The following is a 27,316-nucleotide window of genomic DNA, read 5'->3' as shown; positions in this document are numbered from 1 at the left end:
GTCAATATAATTAAGAAAGTTATCGATTATTTATTACTAGTTAATAGCACATTACTCAATTGTACAATAGTCATTTAACTTAACATTAGACTGAGCAATAATCAATAGCGCACTGAGCCTAAAAACGAACTACTTTTTACTGGGAGTGTACAATCCTTTCCCATGCCTTCTATATTAGCTGCGCAAAGACTTTTTCTAAGGTTACAGTGGTTTTACTGTAATTTCCTTTCGCCATTTTGCAATTGTAATCTAAAATCATATATATAAGAGAAGGTCTAAAATACAGATTTCCTGAATGGGGAAACATGTCAATGCAACAGTAGTCAATTCCTGAACTGTGGTGGCAGCTAAGTTTTGAACCTATAAGACCCTGTACATATTTGCATATGAATGGGACCCTTTAGCAGTGGCGTAATTAGGTAGGTGCCAAAGGTGCCGCGGCACCTCGCTCTGCGGGGAGAGCGCGCCTGCTGAAGCACCGAGGGCACTAAGATGGGATGGGCATCGCGGTGTACCGTATAGACCAATCATAAAAGACAAGAACGGCGGTTACATTCTAATATAGTTTGATAAAGACGAATACAGGGTGCAGTGAAATATAATTAAAACTAAATTTACGGTCCTTTAGGATGAACGGAACATCCAAGGGATTTCACCGCATTTTTGTCTGGTAGATCAGTACTTTTATTAGCCAGTTTAAACTCCACAATCAATAAGATCTTGTCAGGGGGCTACCACATTCCCTTTGTCGGTACCCACTTCTGACGCCCCCACAGACGGCGTGGGTATACAAAGTTTGAATCAAAACACTTGTACCACGCTATGATAAGCGCCTCAAATATGAATGGCGACTATGTTGAAAAATAGCCTAAGAGTACGTGTAGCTTCCAAATGTATACTTATGTTACCGGCAAACTCCGAAATCCGGCATTTTGCAAAATCCCTAGGCATTTTGCGAAATGACCAATGCAGTAGGCAAAGTGAGAAATGGAACTCGACTTCGCACTTCGCCTGCTTCTCTTTAGGGATTCCGCGAAGTGCCTAAACATTCAGGCAAAGTGAGAATTCACAAATTGCGCGTACAGCGGTGCTAAACGTAAAACCGTCGCGTTAGTACCTTCCCCCATTTGATATATTCTCCACAGTAAATCCCAAGCGTGACTCAACAGAAAACCCATAGAAGACGTGCAGCCTAAACGCGAGTGCAATATTTAGCGAGTACTTAAATTAAATTGCAATCGTCACGTCGTTTACCATCCAATGGCAACGCTGTATAATAAAAGTTGTTTCTTACACTTTCTTAACTTTTTATTTCAAACCGTCTGCTACTTTCTGAATGGCCCTTGTAGAACAAAGTTACAGCGGTAGGAAAAGGCTGCAAATTTAAGCTAATAATAATAATACTTTATTTGTGATCTATACAATAGTCTGTATTAGTGTGACCAGCATTTGCACCCTTCTAAAACGCAATCATTTCTACGACTTGTACCCTATGTCATAGCTAAATTTGACGCGAGAATTGGAAACAATATAAATAAATGTATTTCTATTCTTCGTTGAGTGAGACTTCATTATTCAAAGCATTTTTCTAAAATTTAAGTAGCGCAGTGCTTTTAAAATTTCGTGTAAAGTTTCTCTCAAAAATGTACGGTGTTTTATTAATTAGAGCTCAATGGTAAGTGATAAGGCGCCAAAACCTGATCCCGCACCGCTTCGAAAAATGCCTAGTTACGGCACTGCCCTTTAGGGTTGTTTTTTGACATCCCATCCCATTCCTCCCACAGGAGAATTATGAATTTTTCATACTTAACTTATACTGTTTACTATAAATACTATCATTGAATAAGTAATTTTACTTATTCAATGATACTGTCAATACGTTATGATTATTTTTTCAAATCAAAGCGGGTAACGTAACGCAAGCGCACTTTTACGGAGTTACGTCGGATTCTATTTGCACGTGCGTGTGGTTCCACACTGCTACCGCTACGTACAGCCGTAAGTCTAGAATGTTGGGGACTGCTGATAAGCGATATCCATTACTTCCTTTTGTTATGATTTTGAGGTTAAACGGTATTTTAACTAAAAATTGTAATTTTTTAACTTAGTGATAATCGTATAATAATTTATAAATGTATTAATTGATAATTAGAGAGTTTAATCGCGTAAACCCATTCAAAATGCCCGAGGAAGAAGAAAAGCCAAAAATTGCAGAACCGTCCAAGTCTTCAATGGAAATATTATCGGAGCTTTTTAGCACGTTTGATGCGGAACCTCCAATTATAGTGAAAAAAGAGAAGGACGAAAGTAAGAAACGTAAAAAAAGCAAGAAGAAACACAAACATAAAGATAAAAAGCACAAAAAGAAAGAAAAGAAACGTAAACGTAGTGATAGCAGTTCTAGTGAACATTCTGCTGTCGATTTAGCCGAATTGCTGATCAAACAAGAACGTCTTTCGCCTGAAAAGAAGGTTAAACTTGAGGATTTACCGACCGAGCAAACAGATGATGTTAAAGATTCAAGTTCTAAGATTAGCATTACAAATTTAAAGTTCAGCTCTATTTTTGAAGCTACCATACGTGAAGTTAGTGATAAAATTAAAGTAGAAGGACACGAAGATGGTGAATTATCAGATAAATCTGTGAAGGACGCAAGTGAGGCACATAGCTCCAAACGGAAAAAAAAGCACAAGCACCAAGAGAAGGTAAAGAAAAAGAAGAAACGATCTCATCATAGCGCCAGCAAAGAGAAAACTAAGTCTGAGAAGAGTCCTAAACACGAAAGTAAGCACAAAGTAGAAAAATCCAAAGATTATTACGAAGAGAAGAACAAGTCTAAAGATAGGGACCGAGAGGTCAAGGAAAGTAGCAGGCATCGAGATGCTAGTGAGCCGAAATTAAAAGAGACAAGTAGAACGTACGAAGATTACAAGCACAGCCGCAAGGAAAATTCGTATTACAAAGACAGTGATAAAAGTGACGACAAGTGGTTCATGAGGGACAGATATCGTGGATATTCCGAAGCAGACAGGGAGAGGGATAGAAGGTTTAGAGATCACTCCAGATCGCGAGATAACGATACGCACATTGATAAAAAGAAACTTTTGGAAATTGCAAGACGGAATGCAATACAAATGATGAAATCGGGTAGTTTACCGGCTGCCCTTACCTTGGGTAGGCATGCTCAAGAAAAAGTGTTGGCCGCAATTCGTGCTGGCGGTAAAACTATTGAGGAATTGACTGATTTTTGTAAAACTCTTTCAAATAAAGAAGAGTTGGGAGAATTATCCGGTGCATCGGGGGACGAAAATGATAGTGACAATGATAAAGGTTTTCATCATCCATTCCAAATAAAGGATCGGCCAACTGGCATAGTTATGAATATTAAGGTATGACTATGTGTTTTTACTGATTCGATTTTGCAGGATAGTCTTTTATATTGCATTTGGTTTAGTGTCTTCAAAGGAGCATTCTTGAATTATTTCTTATATGTACTTGTCTTGTATCATAAAACTTTTTTAAACATAAATCGCCTTCAATGATTAAAAAAAAAGAAACAAACAAAAACAAAAAACATTCTATTGTGGCAGTAGGTAACGTCCAATACACTATACTCTATTCATTTTAAGAAGGTAGCGGTAGAAATCATAGGGAAGCTTTGGCCTTCACTGTGATTGGTTAAACCACGAGTCTGTATTACTCCGACAAATAAAATGTGTGACTAATTTTGTTATGTTAGTAGTTTCGGTTACGAACTAAACTGTCGAATTGACATTAGATATCAATTTCAAATATCCAAACGTGAAATCTTTTGATTTATATTCGTATTTTTCAAATTTGGTGCGGTTTTATATTTATCCTGTGTGTGTCTATCGAGGTGTCTATCTTTAAACACAGCGCCATCTACTACCTTCTTATAATGAATGCAGTATAGTAAATGGTGGCAATGTACAGGGTGGCCAACTAAGAAGTTTGTTAAAATCGGCTCAGTTGTTTTGAAGATACAGGGTGTTCTTTACGGAAACCTTTGAATACCCTCCACCACTTCATTTTTAGAGATACAGCAAAAATTGTCAACCACAAAAGGTTCAGATTATCGTCGACTTCAAAGACCGAGCATTTTTTTGTTAGGTTATAGCGGAATTCACATAAACAGTACTTTTTAGATTCCAGATTGCAGTTACGCCCCCTAGCGGCCATTTTAGAAACTTAAAAATATTTTCCAGGATTTTCTCGCGGCCGTTTTAGTAATAACTTTTTTTACCGCAAGCCCAGTGCTCGAATTGGGGCGGAACGAACCGGAACACCGTTCCGGTTCATGATATTATTTTAACACATCGTTCCGTTTCATAATATTTTCGTAAAGATTGTGCCGGTTCGTAAATTAGAAAGCGAACGGCAAACATTCCGAATGCTGTTACTATTAAAAAAATTGCAAATGTTTTACTAATTATCCAATCGTACTATACAATATACAAGTTCAGATTTTGCATTTACATAAATTGTCGTAAATAGACAATAAACGTGTATCATTCATTGGAGTGGGGGCAGAAAAATAAATCCTTGAAAAATAGATTTTGTTATATATTCCCAATTTCATAAGGATAAAGGATCCAATACATGCCCCCCCCCCCTCTACGCGAAAAAAACCCCATTTATTCGGAATAGCGTTGTTCCGCTTCGTGATTGATTCCAATTCGAGCACTGCGCAAGCCTCTACAATGGACAGGTTTCCAGATTCCATTCTTATTTGGCCACCCTGTACAATTGAATTATACAAAGGGGTGTCCACTTTCCGCAATACTTGGTCATTTTAATTTCCAGGAAAATCTTGCAGCCTGCACACAGTCAAAAAAATGACTCACAATTGTACTGAAATCATATTCTATAGTTAGGGTTAAGTGGTAAAGCACGTCAAATTATTACTTTTGTCGAACTCAACTTTGTCCTGTAAACATTACAGTTAATTTGTTCATTTTTTTTTCTTTCCCGTTACTTAAAGGCAATATTATTATTATTTAATCTGAATTTTTGTACGCAGTTTACACGTCTTCACAAGAGAAGTTCAAATTTTAAATTACAAAAAATTTGCCATTGCGAGGAGGTATTCTTTTCCTTAAGACATACAGGGGAAATCAAAAAAATTGTCAATTTCATAATGACCCTTATGTTTTTAGTTAAAAGATATATTCGAGGATATACGTATTACAGAAAAATGTTTAGTACAAAAGTTTCTTTATAGGTAATGATCTGCAATTTCAAAAGTAAGTCTCGAAGTAAGTATACAGGGTTAGGTTATCGGACCTAACCTTATGTTTTGAAATGGAACACTCTGTTTTAATTAATAATCTAAAAATAGGGTATATTACTCGTTTAAAAAATACGATAAAATACTATTAAAAAAAGATTTATAAATCTGCCGTTTTCAAAATAAGTTTACGCGGTCAGGTGGAATGGAGTTTAAAACAATTCAATATTGGTTCAAAAAGATTCAAGATTTAAAAAAAAATTTTTTTTTAATCATTTAAAATTTGTTAATTCACTTGTATTTTTTTAATATCCCTATATCCTCCCTATTAAAGCAAGATCCCAGGGCCCCCAGACCTTACTTATTTTCTGAAGGACCAAATATGTACAGGTACCCACTTTACTTTCGCTTTACTTACAGTCTGGGGACTGATTCTTATGAATGTTGTAGAAAATAATAAAGTATTGTAAACAATTAGAAATTAATACTGCCACACACCTTCTGTCAGGAGCGAGGTCAGCTATTGCTAGACAATAGAAATATCGAAAGCACAAAACACAACCTTACTTACAGTCTGAGATCCGAGCTGAGATCGTTCTGAGACTTGATATTGACCTATGATATTTAGAGGGCTACTTTTATATCTTGTGCCAGACAAGCCGTAGGGATCAAACATCGCCTAAGCATATTTAAAGTGCCGCCGTGAGTGAGAGCGAAAGACCATTATATATACACTTGAGTGTGAGCGAGATAACTATATGTGTGTGTGTTATTAAATATTCCTTAAACCTCAAGCAACTATGCAGATGAATTTTGAAGAAATGTGCGCATGCGCAACTCAACTTTTGTATTTGCTCAATCCAATCTTTTATTTGTGACGATATTTAAATGAAATTTTGTATGTAGGCATCTCGAGTAAAACTAATGCTGCTTGGTTGAATTAAAAACGCATGAGCAACCCAGCTATTCTTATGTGTTGGGACAGAATCAACACTGTGTTGAAAAAATGATGGATGCGTAAAGATCTCGAGGATCTTTCGGTATTCTGATGTATCAGATTTTTTAGTTCAGTTTAGTGTTTGCTGGAGTCTGTAGCACTATTGTTATTTGGATTTCATTATTTTTTAATGTATAATTAGGATTATTCGGCAATAGTGTTGATAATTAGATCATTAGAAATTATGTAATGATTAGTGAAAGTTTCCGTTAGACTATTTACAAGATAAATTTAATGAAGCTGTATTAAAAAGGCACTTGATTGCCATGAGCGCGCTCTTACTCACTGTGGCATTTTAAATACGCTTAGGCATAGAGTAAATAATATTACTCTATGGCTTAGGGGATGTTTGGCCCCTACAATTGGTCTGGCAGCTTACAAAATGTCTAAAGTTGAAAACTGTTGGTTTCAACAGAATGGAGCACAACGCCCTAATCGGACAAATTTTCCATTTTCCAGGAAATGTGCCCGATAGCTATTGTCACACGATTAGCATGTTGTGCGCAGGTGCTCCATTCTGTTGAAAGTTGAGTTGAGTTGCCAAGTTTTGTTTCTTTTAGTGCCGTACATCATTATATTCGTATTAAAAAAGTGCTACTCAATACAGTATGTACTTTTTTTACAGGAATATAACGGATGTACGCTACAAAAAAAGAACAAAAATTGAAAATTCTGTTGGTTTCAACAGCATGGTGCACAACATTCGGCGCACGACGCCATAATCGTGCGAGAATACATATCGGACACATTTTTCCATTTTCTCCAATAGATTCCCACATTATTAGGGCGTTGTGCGCGCGTGCACCACCCTGTTGAAACCAAAAAAGTTTTCACTTTTCAATGTCATTGAATACAGTATGTACTTTTTTTCTTGTCTTGTAGAGCCCAATAAGTGGCAATGAGATAGTGTGTTTAATTTTTTTGTATCTCTTCAAATAACATCAGAAAAAATTAGAAACAAAATCGGCAAATTTCGGTTTTTCTGGCATATCTGCGGAAGTAATCGGAATTTTCTGGTTTTCTTTAAAGAATGTTTATACTGTTTAATTGCGCAACTTTTCTCTAATTTGACCAATGTCGTATCTTCTATATAGTTTCCGTGATCCCTATCATAGACATCAACATAGTGTATATTACAGATTTTTATTCTGAAGATTTAAACTGTGGAAAATTGGTATCCAATAATAGCAAATAAAGGGTGACCCTGACATCCTATCATTCAAATGGTATCCTAATTTCCAAATTTTTTGGAAGACCTTAATATTTCAATTTTCCAATTTAAATGTCATTATATGTGAGAAATTAGAGAACTCATAAGACTTTGGAAGTTCAAACATGAAAAAAGTTTTCATATAAATTCTATTTTTCTCAAAAATAAGATGTTCAGATTTGAGTTTTTGAACTGCAGTTCAATAAGATTTGAGGATTAGTAAAAGTCCAGATTTTCAAAATTGAAAATTTCAACGATTCAAATATAGCAGCATAATCTAGTTCAGGTTTCAAAAAATGTCTTTAACATTTAAATAACCAAGCTCTCCAAATTTTAACGACCTTTACGAGACGTATAGTTCAAGTTTAGATGAAGATATGGTTAAGTACCATGCGATCAAAAATGAGTTGCTGTCGAGTCACCTTTGGAATTTTTCTTTACATGGTAAATTGTACTTAACTTGAATTTCCAAAGGCGCCTCGATATCAACTCATTTTTGATCGCCCGTTATAAATAACCCCGCCCATAATTCTTTTTTTTCAATTTTTCAAATTTGAATTTTACATCTGCATTGCATTTAGATTCGATAATTCTCAGCTCCTGTATTAAGTGTGCAAAGATATTTCAACTGTGTGACGTGAATACCTACCTTGAGATGTGAGCGGCAAGGGGTTTAAACAAATTCTAATAATAATAAATATAAATAAAAATAAATATGGCAAACAGAAGACTCTTAAATGCGGCATGCTTGTACCACAAAATAATGCTAGACAAATCCCCGCCATACTTGTATAATAAAATAACGTTCAGATCTGACGTTCATAATCTTAATATTCGATTTAGAGGGAGAATAACGCCACCGATACATCGTACAAGTTTGTTTAGACGATCCTTTACGTAGGTATGACTTTTATAAAATTTATTCCTCTATTTCGGAACCACTGAAATCACTACCACTGTGTACCTTCAAGAAAAGAATGCGCCAGAATCTGCTAGACAGTCAGTTTAAATAATTAAAACGTACAAACATTACCACGTCTGGGTTCACCCAGAATATGTAGGTACACTTTCCACTATAACCACCTGTTATATAACTAATTAATCTTTACATCGCTGCACCGACATCCTTCATCCAATTATCATCTGACACCATAATTTAAGTTAATAGGCAAAATGTTTACAAGTTCAGTTTTGCACGATGAACAATCTTTAACTTATTTTTTTCAGGGAATTGGGGGTAGATCAGAACTTGCATTTATTTGCAACGACTGAACCAATTTCCCCTGTGATTTTCACCATACAGCTTAGGTATATGCATTTGTCTCCTTATTACACTCTCAGTCTTTGTTTCTAAGTTGTTATGACGTGAAAATAAATGCATTATTATTATTATTATTATTATAATAATAATATCCGTTTATTGAAAAAAACAGTGAATAGAAAAGCAGGTACAGTAAAAAAAAGGACAGGAAATGCTCACCGTTAAGTTCAAAAGGGCGAAAGTTCAGATTGGTAGTTGAAAACTCTACCATCTGTTCTTTCACTTAATCCTTGCTTATTTAAACGAAGTTCCTAGTCAGCCAATGATCGATATCACTTATGTGTATGAAATTAAAACTAAAAAAAGAAAAGAGCTTAGAGAGACCTATGTTGTTTTTCTAGCAGTGACTTCCGCATATATTTTTTAAAATTTTTCATTGTAGAGGATTTTATATGAGATGAGAGTGAGTTATATATCTTCGGGACGTAATAGCTAAAAGATCTTTTAAATAAAGTTGTTTTATAAATTGGGATTTAGATGAACATTCTACTTCTTGTATTTAAATTATGAATATTAGTTCTAAATTTGATTCTATCATGGAGATACCCAGGAGTTTTGTTACAAATGATTCTATGGATAAAACAAGCTGTATGATAATTTCTCAAATTAGACATATTTAACCATTTAATGTCATTTAGTTTGTGTGATATTCGGTGAAATTTTCTTATTCCAAATATAAGTTGTAGGCAAGAATTCTGCATACGCTGGATTCTTCCACTGTCTACCGCATCCAAACATGGGCCGTATATATTATCACAATAACTAAATTGTGATAGTACTAATGTCATACTCACTGTGGCATTTTCAAACTGCGATTTAATATTAGTCTATTGTTATACAGAGTTTTTAAATTTAAGTAGGCTTTGCGAAGAAGTTCCGAGACATGCTTCTTAAATCTTAAATCAGTGTCCAATATTAATCCCAGGTTTTTTGCGTTATCGACAAGCGGTAGGGGCGTATCTTTAATCTTTATTTTTATTTCAGGAATTATAAGTTTGCAAATTTTTGCTCTACCAAATAACATCACGTAACATTTTTGTGCATTAATTTTCAGCCCATGTCTTTCTGATATTTTCATTTTTCACCAAGTCCTGCACATCTTCATTAATATTAGATACAGCATTTTGAGTTTCATGTGGTAAGAATTCATGTAATAATTGGGTGTCATCTGCATATAAATGATATGTACAATATTTGATGGAGTTTATGATATCAAATGTGTAAATTATATATAGAAGGGGCCCTAAGACAGAACCTTGAGGAACAAATTATTATCACGGAACAATTTATTTCAGAATTCTACACCACTTCCTATAAAATCAGCCCAAGAGAGATCGACAGAGTTACGAATCCAATTTCCAGTAAGCAGTGGGACTCATCACAGGAAGACTGAAAGTGAATGGATTCCAGTGTCATCGAAAAAGGTAGAAACTCCACGGGTTATACCCACGCCTGCGCCTGCACCTCCTCCAATCGCACCAGTACAGGAACCGATCGAGGTGCCACTACCACCATTACCGCCTCCAAAAGTGCATACCCTACCAGAACCTCCAGATGTAAGGTTACCACATTGAAATACTGCACTTGTAAATTCTCTGTATTGCAGCCCTCGGTTGACATTGGAGCAATAGTTTCTCAGCGATTAACAGCAATGCGTAAATTGCAAGAAAACCCTTATGACATGGAGGCATTAAATGAAATGCACAAGTCCCAAAGAGAAGTAGGTTAAACACAAAATCAAAACTGTACTCACCACGAATTGTAGATGCAAACATGGGCGGAAAGCAAACAACAGCCAGGTCAATTTACTGGTTCAACAGGCGCTAACATTTTAACTCAAGCCGAACTGTGCTCCGGATATCAAGCATGGGCGAAAAAGGTATTTAACACCAATTTTTGAAATTGTTGTGCATCTGATAAACAAATCATTTGCATATCTGTTTGTCTAACAAATTTTCAGGTAGGTTTAATATTTTGCAGCCACGGACCATCTCTTTCTTTAGAGGTGGAATCTGTGGCTGCATTTTAAATTTCCAATTTATAAGTCTTCAGTTTGTAAATTAGAAATCGATTTTGATTTCTACTTTACAAAATCAAACACCTGAGAATTTGTTTCAGACATTTAGCTCATCCAAATATCAGGTTCTGAAGATAGGAATTCGGAGCGGACCGCATGATGGCCCATGGTAAGTACTCGACGATCCTCTGTGTTCTGACGGCCGTCAGAAAATAAGTCAGAATTTTAAAATGTCGGACACCTACTCTACTCGGAAGTGTATTTCTGTAAGGCAAATTTCAATATAACCAAATTCAAATGGGAGCTGAGCGATTAACGCTAATTTCTGTTAATTAGGATCAGCTTCAAAACGCAGCTCCTGTCTCTGGAGGCATGGGGATGCATCTGTTAAAGAAAATGGGATGGAATCCCGGCGAAGGTTTGGGAAAGGAAAAGACCGGAACTCTGGAGCCTTTGTTGCTCGAAGTCAAGTTGGATAAAAAGGGGCTTTTGGCGAATGAAGAGCAGAAAAAGAAACAGCAGAAATTGGCGAAGGCTACTGTAAAGACTTTAGAAGGAAAACATCCTGTATCGCTGCTTGGCGAGTATACGGCAAAACGAAAATTGGGAGCACCTCAGTATCAAATTTGTATGGAAAGTGGTCCCGATCATAAAAAACTCTTTCTATTTAAGGTTTGTATTGGTTTTTTAATCAATTTTTGCAAATAAAATTGATTGAAAAACTGTTGCACTTTGCAAAGATTGAAGAATGAGGTACCAAACTACTCTCTTAGAATCACCTCTTGCTATACAGGGTGGTGACTTGCGTAGCGCATCATAGGGATTTCAATGTAAAATTCATAACATGCGATTGTTGGCTCCCCAAATTATTTTAGAGCAAAAATTTATTAAGGTTTTTTGTAGAAAAAGTTTTTTTACGTCGATCAACCGTATTAGTTTTCAATTTTTTGCATAATAAAGACGGAAAATGGGAAAAATAAAACCCCCATGTTTTTCAATAATCTGTGATGCCATGGAATTTTATAATACAAAAACAAGCCAATATCCGTCATGCCATGGAATGTCTGCTGTAAAACAAATCAAATTCTATCAAAAAGTATTATATTTTTTGGAAATCTGAATCAATAAATTAATTTTCACTATCCCAAGATTGTCACAAAGGTAACTGACAGCAAATTAAATTCTTTCTTTCTCATAGCAACAAATAAATGATATTTTCGTTTTGTTTTTGTTTTCTATCTGAAAAAATGAAGATAGGTCGATTAAATAAATTAAAGAAGATTTTTCTAATTTTCTCGAAAACGAATCGACCGATTTTTAAAAATCAAACGTCAAAATAATGGACTTCGAAAGACCTTTCAAACAAGCTATTACTCGATACCCCTTGTTATTTAAAACTTTTAAGGGAGTGACCCTGGGGGGCAGAGGATGAAAGGAGGAAAGTCTCTGCGTTTTTTCCTTCAATCAGTGGTTTTCGATAAATTCGTGGTGGGAAGTTTTCAAATGAACACCCTGTATATGGCTTGTAAAAAAAGTACATATTGAATCTAGTAGCCTTTTTAATTACAAACGATTCACGGCACATAAAAAACTAAAGTTGGTTTTAGCAGGATGGTGTAGCAGTGCACAACGCGCTAACCATGCGAGAATTCTATTTTATAGGCCCGTGTGGCGCAGTCCAGTTAACGCTGGACTGTAGTGCTAAGGATCCCAGGTTCGAATCCGGATTTGGGCATGGATATTTGTAAATGTATAGTGGGGTGGGTTGGTAGAGCAGCCTTGGCTGAAACCCCGCCCACTCAAAAATAAAGGCAACATAAAAATAAAAATAAAACAGAAATTTACCTGCTAGGTATTCTCACATGTTGTGTGTTGGTGCACCATCCTGTTAAAATCAACAGCTTCAAACTTTTGTTTTTTTGTGTCGTACATATATCCTTGTATTCGTAATAAAAAATGCCACTCAATACAGTATGTAGTTTTATTATGGGCCATGAAAAAATATAGTTGATGATGATTTCTCCGAAATGAAACATTGTATTGAAAATCTCTCTTTTGCAAATTTATTTGTAATAAGGTAGCTGTTAATCTCACTTTGGCTGACTGGTTGGCTGGCTGGCAGTAAATGCGTTGCCCGTACAAGAACGCTTGTAAAAAGACGAGGAGTATACAGCTACCTATCGCGGTTGTATAATTAACAACTTTAGGGACGGCACTACAAGATGTGGGGTCGGCGCCATCCCCGAGCGTGTTATGCTAACCTGGAGATTTTTTTCAGGGAATATGGTAGCCACCAACAAAATTTTACTGATGGTGGAGTCAAAACTTCAAACGCGAATTGCGGGTGCACGGGAGGTGGGAAGCGGGTACCGACAAAGTGAATGTGGTAGCCTTTGACAAGGTCTTTTATTGATGGTGAAGACAATACTGGCTAAAAAAAACACTGATCTGTCGCACAAAAATACGCTGAAGTCCCTTCGATCTCACACGGGGACTTTTTTTTATTTTGTTGTATCTGTCCAAATAGCATCAGAAAAAAATAAATAAAAACGAAATTGACACATTTCGGTTTTTCTGGCATATCTTAGGAAGTAATCTGAATGTCTGGTTTTCTTTAAAGCATGATAACTCATTTATTGCGCATCTTTTCTCAATTTGACCATCGTCGTCACAGTGATATTTTTGTCAAATTTGTAATAAAAGGACAAAGGGAGAGGGGGTCGATGAGAATATGTCGAAATATATAGGAATAGAAGTGAAATATGATGGAATATCTTGAGACTACACCAGGTTAATATTACTCCAGTGGTGGAATTGGCTTGCCTCATGGCTAATAATAAGGTGCAACATCGCCCATCGGTATGCTTTAAAACACACTTAACTTAAACTCTTAAAAGGAAATTACCCCCACGTTGATTATTATAAGTGTAATGGTGTGATCCCAATTCTAAGTTAAAGTAATCGTAAACGATTTACAAAAAGTTGTTCTCTACTGCGGCAACCTTTTTAGCTTCGTATCTACTTTTTGAGTTGGTTTGATGCTGCATATTGCGGGACGGACATTTTGCTGCCCAATGGCCATTCCTGTTACATGATCTGCAGAAGTCGTTTCTCGCAGGGCAATCTGTAAATGCGTGCCGGGGGCTTAATCCACATTTTCGGCACTCCTTCTCCTCTTGTGGTTGTGGGTTGTCTCTGTTTTTCTGAAACGTTTTCCCACTACCTAAGTTTCTTGTAGCATTACTGTTGTATTTCTGCTGAGTATTTTTCGGTTTAGTACCCCTGTGGACGTAGTTTACCTCTGCATCAATTTGCTCGGATGTACTAGTCTCGGGGTTTGGGCCACTTGCTCGTATGACGGTCTGTTGTTTTTTCAATGATTCGGCTAACCTTATTTTCCTGATGATTTCTTCCAAAGAATCGTCCGGCTTGGCTTGTAATTGAACTGACAGTCGGTTATCAGCTAGTCCAGCAATTATGCGAAGCTTTATCATCTCAGCTTCCATTGTACCCCATTCACAGGTTTGTGCTAAATTGGTCAAATCTGTGATGAAAATATCACATGATTCTTTGTTATTCTGCGCGCGTTGTAAAAACCGTACACGTTCGTACACTAAGTTTTTCTTTAACACGAAATAATTGTCGAATTTGCTAAAGACAATTTCAAAATCTTTGAGTTCCTCGTTGCTCAAATGAAAAGATTTCAAAATGTTCTCAGCTTTACCACCCACATATCCCACAAGGTAGTCCACTTGCTGTTCACTACTATAGTTCGCCAATGCAATACGTTTGAATCGTAAAATTCGCGTTTTCCATTCGCTCCAATCTTCAGCTTGAAACGTAAATTCAGATGGCGGCGGTACCGGCACCGATAATGACGAATGTTGCGATATATTGGCGGTCGCGTCACTCGCGTTATTGTTCCGTAATTGCAATTGCAATAATTGCGTGATTAGTCTTTGCTGCTCAAGCAATTGAGTTTTGTAATCCAATTCAGGGCCCTCATCCATTATAAAGTTAGGGGGGTTTTCCTTTTTTTTTTTTTGAACGGTTGACACTTACTCAATTTGACAACTACAACGGTCGGTATATATCGCCGAACCGCGAGATTATGCACTTCACAGCACTAACATCTAAATCACTTCTTCTTCTCTACACGAATCGCTAACAGGGCGGCAATTTCCGTTTAATCCCACCGCTGTCACCATGTTATATACTGATTAATTTGCACCTACCTCTTGTCGCGTACATCCACGTGACTTCTGTCGTCGTGACTGTCTTTCCGGTTCCGGTGTACGAGACCCGTGCAACGTTGTCACGTTTACCTTATATTACACATTTCCACTTGCATTCATTTCCCATTTGTAAGATGCAAGTTCTGTTAAAATCGTAAAAATCCCGCCACAAATACGAAACATAGCGTTGCATATGTGCAATCCATTTTTAACGTGCTACTTCAGTTTCAGTTTATAAGAAGAATCCTAAAGGTAAGTTCATAGCTCTCCGTTCATACGTTTCCGTTTGTCCGTTAGCCAATCAGAAGACAGCAAATTTTTAAATCGTACGTCGTCCGTTTACGACGGAAAAGTTGGTTGAAGTTGAACATTTACGTTTCCGTTGGTCCGTTTTTAACAAGAGTGAGGTTATGTTTGGTACGTTAACAGCGTTCGCCTACTCGTTCTTCACGGTAATATGCCAGATAGCAATGTGTTCTTACTTTCGTACCATTTTTACATACTGAAAATCATTGACGGTACAGTACAAAATAAAGTTTAGGTTATGACTTATGATTATACTTGCATATGTACAATGTGGATGGATTGCTATGAACCTTAACAAAATTTTCTATCCGTTTGACGGATCAACGCAACGGATGAACGGACAGCTATGAACCAACCTTAACATTTTAGAAGAATTAGTTTACAAATAACGAATGTGGATCTGGGCATGCGCAATAATTGTTTTGCGTATTTTTAGTCGGAACGGATTGCGCATGCGCAAAAGAAATTTTTTGATTCGGCAATAGTTTTACCTTTATTTGAGGAAAATTGGATTGCGCAAATACAAGTTATCATGAACAACTGCACTCGGACAGACAGACAGGCCGACGGCGATACAACATAATAAACGATCTCGAGGATCGTCAATAAACGACAAAAGTGTAGAATTATGGTACATGAAAAAAATAGATCTTTTGCTATAACTTTTTTCTTAAGCGGCACAGAAAAAATGCTTTCCTTGGTGCTAGCCTCGACACCATAACGAACCAAATAGCGAAAAAAGTAGAAAAATATAGCTCTTAAGATAAAGAACTAGTGGCGTCCAGACGGACGAACGGACGGACAAAGTGGCCGCAATAGCGCATTTTTTTATATTTTTGTGGAAATGCACTAAAAATCTGATACAAGTGAATAGGTACCGAAGTCTACATAGCTGAAAAACAATGGCGACCTTTCTTATATCCTTAAGAACGTGTACCAATTTTTGATGCAATTGGATCTTCTAGACAAAGTTATTGTGCACACTAACTGACAGTAGCAACACCAAATTATAAACGATCTCGAGGAGTCATATGAAATTTGACAAATGCTGTAATTAAAAGATTTACGGCAAATTACAAAAATATCTGTGTCCAATATAAGGATGATCTAGCATGGGCGATGGTCAAATTAGAGAAAATGTTTATTTATTCCCTCTCTTGTTCTGGGTCCTCCACAGGCTTGCGCCCAATTACAGAGTGACCCGCTTAATGCATTTTAGTTTTGTAGCGTACATCCGTTATATTCCTGTAAAAAAAGTGAGTAGCATTTTTTTATTACGAATACAATGATGTATGGCACTAAAGGAAAGAAAACTTGGATACTTAACTCTGTAGATTTCAACAGGATGGAGCACCTGCGCCCAACATGCTAATCGTATGACAATAGCCATCGGGCACATTTCCTGGAAAATAGAAAGTTTATCCGATTAGGGCGTTGTGCTTGGGAGCACCCTCCTGTTGAAACCAACAGTTTCCAACTTTTGTTGCCGTATATCGTTGTATTTGTAAACAGTGTGTACTGTTTTACGGACCATATAACAAAATAAAGTTGATGACAATTTCTCCGAAAAGAAACATTGAAAATTTCTCAACAGTGTCTTGTAGAGCTCAAAAAATAGCAAGTAAACTTGAACTGCTAGTTTGGGTGATCAGCATTGAAGATTTCTTTTGAATTTGAGTTTGATTTAATACACTTGCAACAAGAGTTTCATTTGTCAGGTGGTGATTACTTGTAAATTGTCCACCACAGCAAAACGTTATTCCTTTACCCGGCAATCTCTATAATTGGATGAACTGTATAATTTTGTAATGGAAAAAAATTGTTATTATTATTACAAGATTAGGTACTGTTGCTGTATGTTTCAATTTTTAGGTGATCGTTAACGGCGTGGAGTATAAACCGGAAACGGCCAGTCCAAATAAGAAGCAAGCTAAAGCAGATGCGGCAAAGTTGTGTCTACAGCACCTGGGTTTATTGAGTGTGACTTGAAAGCTTTGATTTTATTGGAACTGATTTTTTTTATTGAAAACGGATGGTGCCATTTTATATGTTAAGATATTCACGCTACAGTGAATGACAGTTGTGGTTATCCATAGTGATGTGAAAATTTTGCGTATGTACCTACAAATAGGTATAATTAGTACACAACCAATAATTTCCTTCACTATACGTCCTTGCGGATTACCAATAATTGAATATTATGTAATTATGACTTTCCCTTTCTTACATTGTTAGTGTTTTTTTTATTTACAATAAATGAATTGAAATATTTCTTTTTATGTATGTATAACAGGATGAGCTGTCTGCCTAGCTAGATAAATGTAAAGAAAACCGTCTCATGATTTCCGAGTTAGCACGTGACATGGAAATTCGATTTGATTTCGAATGGGCGCCTAGTAACTACGTTAATCTTTGACAGGAAGTACTCCATTTACAATCATGTGATTCAACGTAGCATTTGTTTCTACATGGTCTACGGTTTTCAAATTTCGCTAATCGACTAGCGGCGATAAGAAATTGCATACGATGTTAATCGGAATTGAATTTATCGAAATTAAAAATTCTTTGTCATCTTGGAATCAATTCAAACGTCATTCTGCACTACCAATACTGTTTGGGTAGTGGTAAATTTAAATTTCGCACCAATATATCCGCCAATGAGACGGCGCCATAGTCTCCCTCCCTCCTTCCATTCTATCCTTTATGTCATATGACGGTCACCGTCTGGGTTCTCTGTAGTAAGCGTAAGCCATATTGTCAGTTTGTTCATCGCGTAGTGGAGTGTTGTGTTGCTTCTACCAGCTTTGGACCTGTAAATACTCCACAAACTTATTAACAATGGCTTTATCAGAAGAAAACCCCGTCTACGGTCCATTCTTTGGTGTTATGGGTGCTGCCGCGGCTATTATTTTCAGTGGTAAGTAGTATATTGTAGGTAGCCGCTGCTTACGACTATCGATTAGTCAGATGACTTGAATTGGTATTCACACTTCTCTTCGTTAAGCTATGAATATCATTCCAAATATCTACACGAAATGTATATTTTACATTGATTTCGTGTGGTTTTTTACCAATTTATTATGGTTGGCGTTCATGGGCGTAACATGGTCAGAGTTTATGCCAACTTCGCCACACATATTTTTCTTAACTTTAAACCCAAAGCAGGCTAATTCCACAAGTATTTTACCTGGAATTTTGCGAAATCCCATGAAAATTGAGTGGTGGTTTTTTCTTTTATGACCCACTTAAAAAAGTGGTTAAGTCACATGCTTTTCATAGACCCGCCCCGGTTATACTAAAACTTTTATCAGTTATTCAATTGTTTTGCATTGATAACGTAGCTCACTTAATTACAAATAAAGTACTGCAATAGAAAAAAATTATTGGGGCGTAATTTTGGCGATTACATGAATTTTACATTGGGTTGTCGAAGCTGATCGTAGGTAATTCTACATTATATTCAAATCATGTGACTAGGAGGTTCTCTTCATCGAAAATCATGAGGCTGCTATCGATATCACCAATTATCAGCATTAATTGATCGAAAGAGATTGAGTACCTTACTCACACATTTGCACTTCATTAAGATAAGAGCTGAAATCATGTGACTCCTTACCTGAGTAGGTTCTGTTAACTTTAGGCGTTATCATTATTTGCATTGGGCAACTTTCAACTTTAGCACCATCCTCGACTCATAATTAATGTATAAGCGAAGCCAAATACTCTTCACAACCTTTTTTAGGTTATGTAAGTACAAATTCCGTGAAGATTAATTGTGTAACGCACCAACCTTCATATTACATATTTCCAATGTCACATTAATTAGTGATGCAAAAGTGTGAATACCATTGCCATAACCAATTTCATCACAGAGTCAATTTGTGAAATTTTACTATGGGAATTTGTTACCTGAATAATGTGACCGGTTGCCAAGGAAACTTACATATTTACGATAGGTACCCGAGCATGGGTAAAGAAATAAAACTGTGATCATTAATTATGTTGATCAAAGTTACTTTCCACAACACTCGACTTATGAGCCTCTACTCTGTAATTGTATTATAAAGCACATCTTTGATTAAATACTGTTAACCGTTTCAGTTAAGCAAAATATTTTTGGAGCAAACTTCCAATTTCAATTTTTTATTCAATTTCCGATAAGGTAGGTAGTAATTTGGTCCAAGTGCCATAATACTTTATGCTTCTATCACAGAGGCATTAGTATATCAGTTACCGTGATACAGTTGAGGTATTCGGGGACTAATCCTTTCAGTAACTGTGTCTTTGGACCTACTGTCAATGTTTCATACAAGTTACTTGGCTCTGCCACTTTAGTCGTCCATGTTGTATATACCAGTACTCGACTGCATACTAGCGAGTTTGTTTTCTGGACACCAGACATGCAATGAGATTTTAGTTACAATCGGTTTAGTTTATTTATGGTTGTTTGTACCATACAATTGCACCTTAAATGTTAGTGGGCAAACGGCGAGGCAAACGGTCATTAGGATTTTTTTTTTACCGGTTGGTAGTCATTTTCAGTTCTACTCTTCAAAAAGAAGAACCAGAAGTGATTGAAATGGTAGGAGAGTTGAATTTTCAGTGTACTAAACAAAGTGAGGATGCAGACGATCAACTAAAATAAGGCAAGATAGTAAAATAGAGAAAAAATTTACCAGAATCGCCAGAGGAAGAATGTAAGATGTGTTTCTCTGAAGATTTTAGTGAATTTTGCTAGAAATCACAGGGATCATTACTTGTACAGATGAAATTTTAACAGATTAAATACTGTTTTTATACAGGGTGTATTATTTGTTGTGCACAGCATTAAGATCTCTGAAACCCTTTCTGCTACATCGGTGTAACGTTGGTTAGAGTTAAATCAATGGGGGAAATATGTGCATATTCTGGAATGGAATTGCCTCGGGTATTGCCTACTGCATATCAACGAAACACTGACTAGCTCTTTTTTTCCAAAACCTGCTAGTTCCTCTTCAATGTCAAGCATTTTTCCAACAAAATCAGTGCAAAAATATCAATTTTAGCCATTAGAAATGTCTAAAATTGACGTCCCCGACATCAGTTTGGGATCACATCATTTTTTCTGAACAAAATCATCACATGAGTATAATTTTGTCACCTCCTGGTCAAAAGTACCCATGATCAACAAAAATTGATTCAAATTCTCTTTTTGAGCATCATATCAGTGTGTTAGTCAGTATTCTGAAAACTGAGGTAATAGTTAACTACTTGTTTTCCTCTTTTGGTCCTGTGAGGGAGTTATGTATCCTATGAGGTAAACCTCCTGACATACACTTTCAGCCTGTCTCCTATATGACCTATGTCGCAGTTGATAGATGGACAAAAGCGTATTTTTTTTCAATTTGCAAATACGGTAAAAGTAGCAAAGGAAAACAAAAGTTTTGTCAAAAACTACATGTTTTGTTAATTTACAAAAATAAAAAAATTGGCAATTTCGGAATGACTCAATGTTTACTACGAAAATTTCTGTATAGTACTTGTTCAATAATCTTCCGTTTTCAAAATAAGTATACGAGGACAGGAAACTTGATGGACCTAACCTCATGGACACCCTGTATATGTTAATCTAAAAAGATAGCATATAAAACTCTTTTTAAAACATAACACCAGGGATTATATTAAAAAAATCAAAAACACTTTTTGAAACAATATTGTTTTTTTTAAATTAAGTTATAGATACTATCTTTTTTAACAAAAATATACAGGATATTCCATTAAAAAAATGAGGTTAGGTTCCATAACTTTTTCACCTCACTCTCTATACTTATTTTGAAACCGGCAAACTATTCGAACAATCATTATATTCATTATAGAGAGTAAGAACTAAGGAAATGTAAGGTCCCTTTGAAATTGACAATTTTTTGATTTTCCAAGTGTCCACAAATGGAACACCCTGTACAGGATGGAGCAAATTCGTGGTTCATCATTAGAATCTTTGTAACGGTGAGAAAGACAGTGTACGTTAAATAGGGGCAATGTTTTTCTGTGAGTAAAAAAACGCATTTGAAAATTTTAAAAACAATTCCCTAGTTTAAACGGTTGGAAATGGACGGTTCTCGTTGGCACCTACTATGAGGCCTTTTTTTCGGAGAATCTAAATCTGTTACCAGAATTTTCATAACACGCTAGATGTAGAAGCTACAGGTTACTACTTTCTTATTTCACAAGAAAAATTTCAAAATTTGAACCACCCTGTACATGAGCCGAATATTTCAAGCCCGCGTTTGTCATGTATGGTTCTGTTTCATAGCCACCTTACGACACACACATTGACACGGTTTGATCCCGGAGATAAACACAGTGACTGTGCAATTGTGAATGTTGTTTTTTCAAAATGACGAGCACTTTCAAAATATAAAATAAAATTTAAAAAAATTGTTTGCAAAAATTTCTTGAAAGTGACGTCACCGTAATCCTTCAATTTCTAAGCAACGTTACATTCGGTTTCAAAATACGCAATTTTGCCTCCATTTACCGGACTTTGTATTCTGCAATATCTACTAGGCAGTAATAATTGTTCTTTATTCAATAAATTTTACAACTAGCGTTTGTTTTAAAAACAAATTCAAGATTTGAATAATATACAGGGTGTTTCATTTAAAAAAATTCAATTTTGGTGTGCCACGCCTTTATGACCAGCTCTGTATAATTAAAATTACTACTGCCTAGTAGACATTGTGAAATACTGTAATAACCTTTGGGACACCATTTGAAGCTATGAGGATCGGCCAGAACTTTACAGGAATATGTTATTATACCAGTTGATAATAATTGGAGTAGTGAGAATGTATAATGGATGGAAGTAACATTCTTTTTTGTAAACGTTACTGTGATTAATTTTAAATTTATAGAATCAAGAATCGTAATATAGGGGTCGCTGGAAACTGTCGGTATTGGGGGAAATATACAAGGTATCAAAAAAAGTTGTATACAAAAAATGTAAGGTTCTTTAATGTCCACTAAACAGTAGTAATTTTAATTATGTAGGGTGGGTTATAAAGGCATGGCACATGGTATATTTAAAAAAAATTGAACATCCTGTATATTATTCGATATTTCAATTTTTCTCTCAATTTTGAGCATAATTTGTAAGAAGTATACTGTACCCAAATGCAGTCGTTTCCGAGTTATCGAGTTTTGAAAATAAAAGGTATTGCTTTAAAATGTATTGAATAACGAACAATAATTAATGACATACGAATTTCTTTTGAAAAGATTTTGTGGTTCTGAAAAGAAACCGTTTGTTATGATTGTTTGGAATCATTAATTATTGTTTTTTTGTTCAATTATTAATGAATTTAAAAATAATAGCGTTTATTTTCAAAACTCGATAATCCGGAAACGATTGAATTTAGGCACATTATGCTTATTACAAATTTTGCTTAAAATTGAGAGAAGAATTGAAATATTAGAAAATATACTGGGTGTTCCATTAAAAAAACAATGCAATTTTGGTGTGCTGCGCCTTTATGAGCACACATTGAAGAACTCCAAAACTTTCGTAAACATATTTCGATATCTTGTATATTTTTGCCAATGTATAATCGACCATTTCCAGACTTATAAGCGACCCTGTATTTAATTGTGAGTAGTAACTTGAATTACGTGATTTATTTATTTACAATTAATTAACAATAAATTTATATCAATCTTGAAATGGATTATTTAACAGTAATTATTATTTATCACTCAATTTATAACACGAGCAGGAGCTTAATACTTCACTTCGCATTGATAAACTCCTTGAAGCATAATTTGCTATACAGGTTGTACAATTTGTTTACGCACCATAGGGATTTCAATGCATATTTCTTTATATTGAAATATTTTCTCCCCTAAGTATTTCACAGTAAAGTTTTGTAGATTGTAAGCCTTTTCATGCGCCCATTTGTAATTTTTTGTTGGGCAAAATCGGAGAAATTAAGGGAATTATAAATTAGTAAAATTTATTATTATATTATTTTAAAAATTTTAGTAAAAATCACTTATCACGTGAAATTATTGAAACAAAAATTCGTCCATCCACAGCGTACGAAAATTGCATTTCTTTAATTTTTTAATTTTTATATGGTGCGTAAATCGTTTCTACACTCAGTATAGCAATCGCCCATCTTTCTCGAAAGTTCTCGAATATTCTAGAACAAACCACATCATATTTCCCGGTAAGAACGCGTCACATCCGCCTTTTTTTTATCGCCGATGACTAAATCTTTTAAGAAAAATAGAATAAAGAAAAATTACGTGTAAGACCAGGGAAAAATTGAATATGAGAGCGAAGGAGGAAGGTTTATGAAGAGCATAGCAGAGAGATTGCAAGAATTAATACAGAGAACGATGAAATTATAGATAATGGAAAGGGAACCGAGAGAAGAATCTATTGGAAATGGAACTGATGCATAGGAAATGAATAGTTTTAGCAGGATTACCAGAGTAAAAACGATTGTTTAAAATGGGAAAGACAATGAAACTGTTTTTAAAATGGAAGAGGATGTTCAGCAGCATACTATGTTTGATAAGAAGGTTGAGGAAATTTGGGGGGGGGGGGGCGTTGAAGCTAGTTATCTCTCTACTGTTATACATGCTTTCAGTTGGTGTGTTGTGTTGCCACCACCATTCTAGAGCTAACTTTTCTTAATATTGTTTGCCCTCCATGCTTGTTGCAAGTATACCTATAAGTCTAGAAACAAAGATTTCAATTTTCCTCTCTTCCCACTCCTCTTTTGCAATTTTTCCCTCACAAATGGAATGTCTCAGTTTTGCATGTTGTTATTCATCTCGGCTGTCTCATCTTCTTTTCTGTCTCCCATCAAATGTATTATTTACATTACTGTCGCACTTACAGATCTATTACTTTTAAAATGAAGTCTGTGTATTCCAGACAAAATAAACTGCCTCCATGTATGGTGCAAAAAGTGTACTTAGCTCGAAACAATTTCCACTAGTAACCGATTTAACAGTTGTACAGATTTATACAGTGTGTGCAAGAAAATAATGAACAGTATGGTGAAATCGAAAACCATACGAGATACATAAATTAGAAAAAAGTTGCGTATTTTAGGGCTCGGTAAAATTATTCCGATCAAATTTGGAAAAAACTAAATCAACCATATAATTTTTTATTTTTCCTGACCTGAAAAGGTATCAAAAAACAAAGTACAGCCACTTTTTAAACTCTACAAGATGGTGGCAACAAACATTCACTGCGACGTTTCGTCTTTGGGAAACCATCTTCAACTTCATATTTTTGTTTGGACCGGAAAAAAAGTACACACTGTATTGAGTAGCATTTTTTATTAGCAATACAATGATTTATGGCAGAGTATGATCTTTTATTAGGTATGTCATTTAAAGGAACCATCAACGAATTATTTTGACATTCCGTCAACGCCCACTACTACAATATTTAATAACAACCCTTTTTTCTGACTTACATGATAAAACAATTTTTAACATTTTGATGTAGTAGGCGTTGACAAATTGCCAAAATAATTTATTGATGGTTTCTTTAAATGGAATCATATTGTGCCATGCCATCGTTGGTATTCATAATAAAAAAATGCTACTGTACAGTATGAGTCTCTTATAGTTTCCGATTTTCCCATGCTGTTCATTCTTATCTTGGACAGACTATATAACATGACTTTGCATGTGTGAGTGAAGGTTGTTTTTAACTTCATAGAGGCGTTCCCTTACACGTTAAATCTGGAAAATTATGAAAACGTTCATGAAGCAAAGCTTTCTATGTTTTAGTGTATTTCCAAATAATGCACTAGTGTGAACCCAAAAATTATGTGGACCCGAGTTCGAGGCATACCAACAAAGTATGGTATGATTACTTTATGTTGTGGTTATCTTAAAAGCCATCATATTCATTTCTTTACTATTTTAGTCCGCATGGAACCAAAAGTTCTTTTTATGTCTCCTAGTTAAAGTGTTTATGCAGCAGATTTTACACTTATTTCACACTTGTCTTCTATAAGTGCACCTATTAAAAGAACTCTCGAAATGTAGTTGTCGTGATGCTTTTGTGCTTAAGATGTCCTCAATGTCGCCCATGCTCTTATTCGTTGGTCAAATACATTTAATCATTGGAATCATTTGATCCATTTGAGGTTTCAGTAGTTTAATTGGAGAAATGGCATTCGCGCAATCACTAATTGTTATCTTGATAATCATGTTAGTCTACACCAACTTGCATCTGTTATTAGTTTATTGTATTTTAACATTGTAAATGGTTTTCAGCACTCGGTGCAGCGTATGGTACAGCAAAATCAGGGACAGGTATCGCAGCGATGTCCGTAATGCGGCCGGAACTTATTATGAAATCTATTATTCCCGTCGTCATGGCGGGTATTATCGCCATTTATGGATTGGTCGTAGCCGTACTTATCGCCGGTAACGTTAAAGAGCCCAAGGAGTATGCACTATACACGTACGTAAACGTTTTTTTGTTTTATGTATAAACTCGACGTAGCTCTAACGCGGGCATTTGCAATTTTAGAGGTTTTCTACATCTGGGATCGGGTCTGGCCGTAGGATTTTCCGGTTTGGCCGCCGGCTTTGCGATCGGCATCGTTGGAGATGCAGGCGTACGCGGTACAGCTCAGCAACCTCGCCTTTTCGTCGGCATGATTCTTATTCTTATTTTCGCTGAAGTCTTAGGTCTTTACGGTCTCATCGTAGCTATTTATCTTTACTCTAAATAAATTATTTTTATCTCCTTATAAAGTCTAAATATCCCCAGTCATCTCCTTTCACCCCCCTTCCTCCTCCAGTGCCCCCGAAGTTGATACCTGTATAATGTATAGTCAGTTGATTTCATTAAAGGGCGTTTCAATTTTAATATTTTATTGTACATGATTGTATAAAATTGCGAACTTTCGTGAAATTGGCTGGAGGAGTATTGTATTGATTGTAGATATTACGTATGATAGACCTTGCGCAGTGAATCACAAGAGCTATTCCTGTAAATGCGTGTCATCGATGGTCACTTTCATAAAAAGTCTATAATTCATTCTTGTATAGTTCTTACCTTTAGCGTTAGTTTCTCAGTTCAGGATAGTATGTATAATAATCGCAAATGCGATTGAATTAACTATGTAGCACAATAATTTTATATTACCATTTCTTTAATTGTTATTTCCATCCATTGTTTCATATCATTGCTTACATTGTTAAAAAAGTATGTTTTCTTTCAACTGTTAAGATAACTGTATTGAATAAGCTCATAATAAAGGCGACGGCCATTTAGTGTTATTTTGCATATCTGTTGAGAGGGGTCTGTACAGATTCGCTGTCGAAAATATCATTCTAGGCCTTTTATATTTATACGCTAGACCCAGATTTTTATTTTTTACGAGTTTGCACGGACATCCTCGGCAAAGTATATCCTTCCATTATTATTCAGATTGTAACATTAACAGAAAAATGAATGTAAATATGAATACCTTATATGTATATGTATTGATGGTTTGGTGTCCGTAATCCTACAACACACATGTACTAGCCTTTCTTTGTAGTTTTAGCTTTGGCAGCTGAAGGTGTCGAATTCTAATTGTGCGCACCAACTGCTCGCTCATAGTATAAGTAGATACGAATATTTCCATTTGCTCTGTTCGGCAAGTCGAAATATTGTCCATGCAGTTGACACAACAAATGTAGACATTTCTGTTGTATGAAGGGAACAGCAAAGCTAAATTGATTAATAAATTAATTTGTACATTCCATTTTAAAACTTCTGTTCTGTGAATTTGTTGGTACATGTTTTTTTTGTTTTCGCTTTGCATTTTTTAAGTTAATACACAATTAAGAGACAAATTCTTATAGAGGTAGAAGATCAAATTTTGGAAATATTATTTTACAATATCTAAACATAGATAATAGAATAGTTACTTCAATACATTTTCATTTTGTTCTTGTAGTCAACTTTTTAAAAAATAC

At 35.6% G+C, this 27,316-nt stretch overlaps 2 protein-coding genes across 3 annotated transcripts; both read left to right on the top strand.

Moving 5' to 3' along the window:
- Window positions 1–2,019: 2,019 nt before the first annotated feature.
- LOC116164710 (protein SON-like) lies at window positions 2,020–17,605 on the top strand. 2 transcript variants are annotated; one of them, XM_031478918.1, is made up of 6 exons: window positions 2,020–3,389; window positions 10,072–10,332; window positions 10,383–10,496; window positions 10,542–10,655; window positions 11,130–11,465; window positions 17,207–17,605. In XM_031478918.1, exons 1-6 carry the CDS (start codon window positions 2,181–2,183, stop codon window positions 17,321–17,323), a joined length of 2,151 nt encoding a protein of 716 aa, XP_031334778.1. In that variant the 5' UTR covers window positions 2,020–2,180; the 3' UTR covers window positions 17,324–17,605. The 2 variants fall into 2 exon arrangements, with proteins under 2 accessions (XP_031334778.1, XP_031334779.1); XM_031478919.1 differs by lacking the exon at window positions 17,207–17,605 and adding an exon at window positions 10,895–10,962 and having other exon boundaries at window positions 11,130–11,305.
- Window positions 17,606–18,047: 442 nt separating this feature from the next.
- On the top strand, window positions 18,048–26,962 carry LOC116164709 (V-type proton ATPase 16 kDa proteolipid subunit). The gene is made up of 3 exons (XM_031478917.1): window positions 18,048–18,251; window positions 25,619–25,808; window positions 25,878–26,962. Exons 1-3 carry the CDS (start codon window positions 18,173–18,175, stop codon window positions 26,080–26,082), a joined length of 474 nt encoding a protein of 157 aa, XP_031334777.1. The 5' UTR covers window positions 18,048–18,172; the 3' UTR covers window positions 26,083–26,962.
- Window positions 26,963–27,316: the final 354 nt, after the last annotated feature.

This window comes from Photinus pyralis, unplaced genomic scaffold (assembly GCF_008802855.1).
Source record: "Photinus pyralis isolate 1611_PpyrPB1 unplaced genomic scaffold, Ppyr1.3 Ppyr1.4_LG2, whole genome shotgun sequence".
Classification (NCBI taxonomy): Eukaryota; Metazoa; Arthropoda; class Insecta; order Coleoptera; family Lampyridae; genus Photinus; species Photinus pyralis.
This window is presented reverse-complemented; position numbering and strand designations above follow the sequence as displayed.

What these genes read in the sequence shown, in the direction of transcription:
- LOC116164710 (XM_031478918.1), top strand. Translation starts at nt 2,181, where the DNA reads ATGCCCGAGGAAGAAGAAAAGCCAAAAATTGCAGAACCGTCCAAGTCT. An exon ending in GCATAGTTATGAATATTAAG is followed by an intron (nt 3,390 to 10,071) that starts GTATGACTATGT and finishes AATTTATTTCAG; the next exon opens with AATTCTACACCACTTCCTAT. An exon ending in TGCACAAGTCCCAAAGAGAA is followed by an intron (nt 10,497 to 10,541) that starts GTAGGTTAAACA and finishes CACGAATTGTAG; the next exon opens with ATGCAAACATGGGCGGAAAG.
- LOC116164709 (XM_031478917.1), top strand. Translation starts at nt 18,173, where the DNA reads ATGGCTTTATCAGAAGAAAACCCCGTCTACGGTCCATTCTTTGGTGTT. An exon ending in CGCGGCTATTATTTTCAGTG is followed by an intron (nt 18,252 to 25,618) that starts GTAAGTAGTATA and finishes AATGGTTTTCAG; the next exon opens with CACTCGGTGCAGCGTATGGT. An exon ending in AAGGAGTATGCACTATACAC is followed by an intron (nt 25,809 to 25,877) that starts GTACGTAAACGT and finishes TTGCAATTTTAG; the next exon opens with AGGTTTTCTACATCTGGGAT.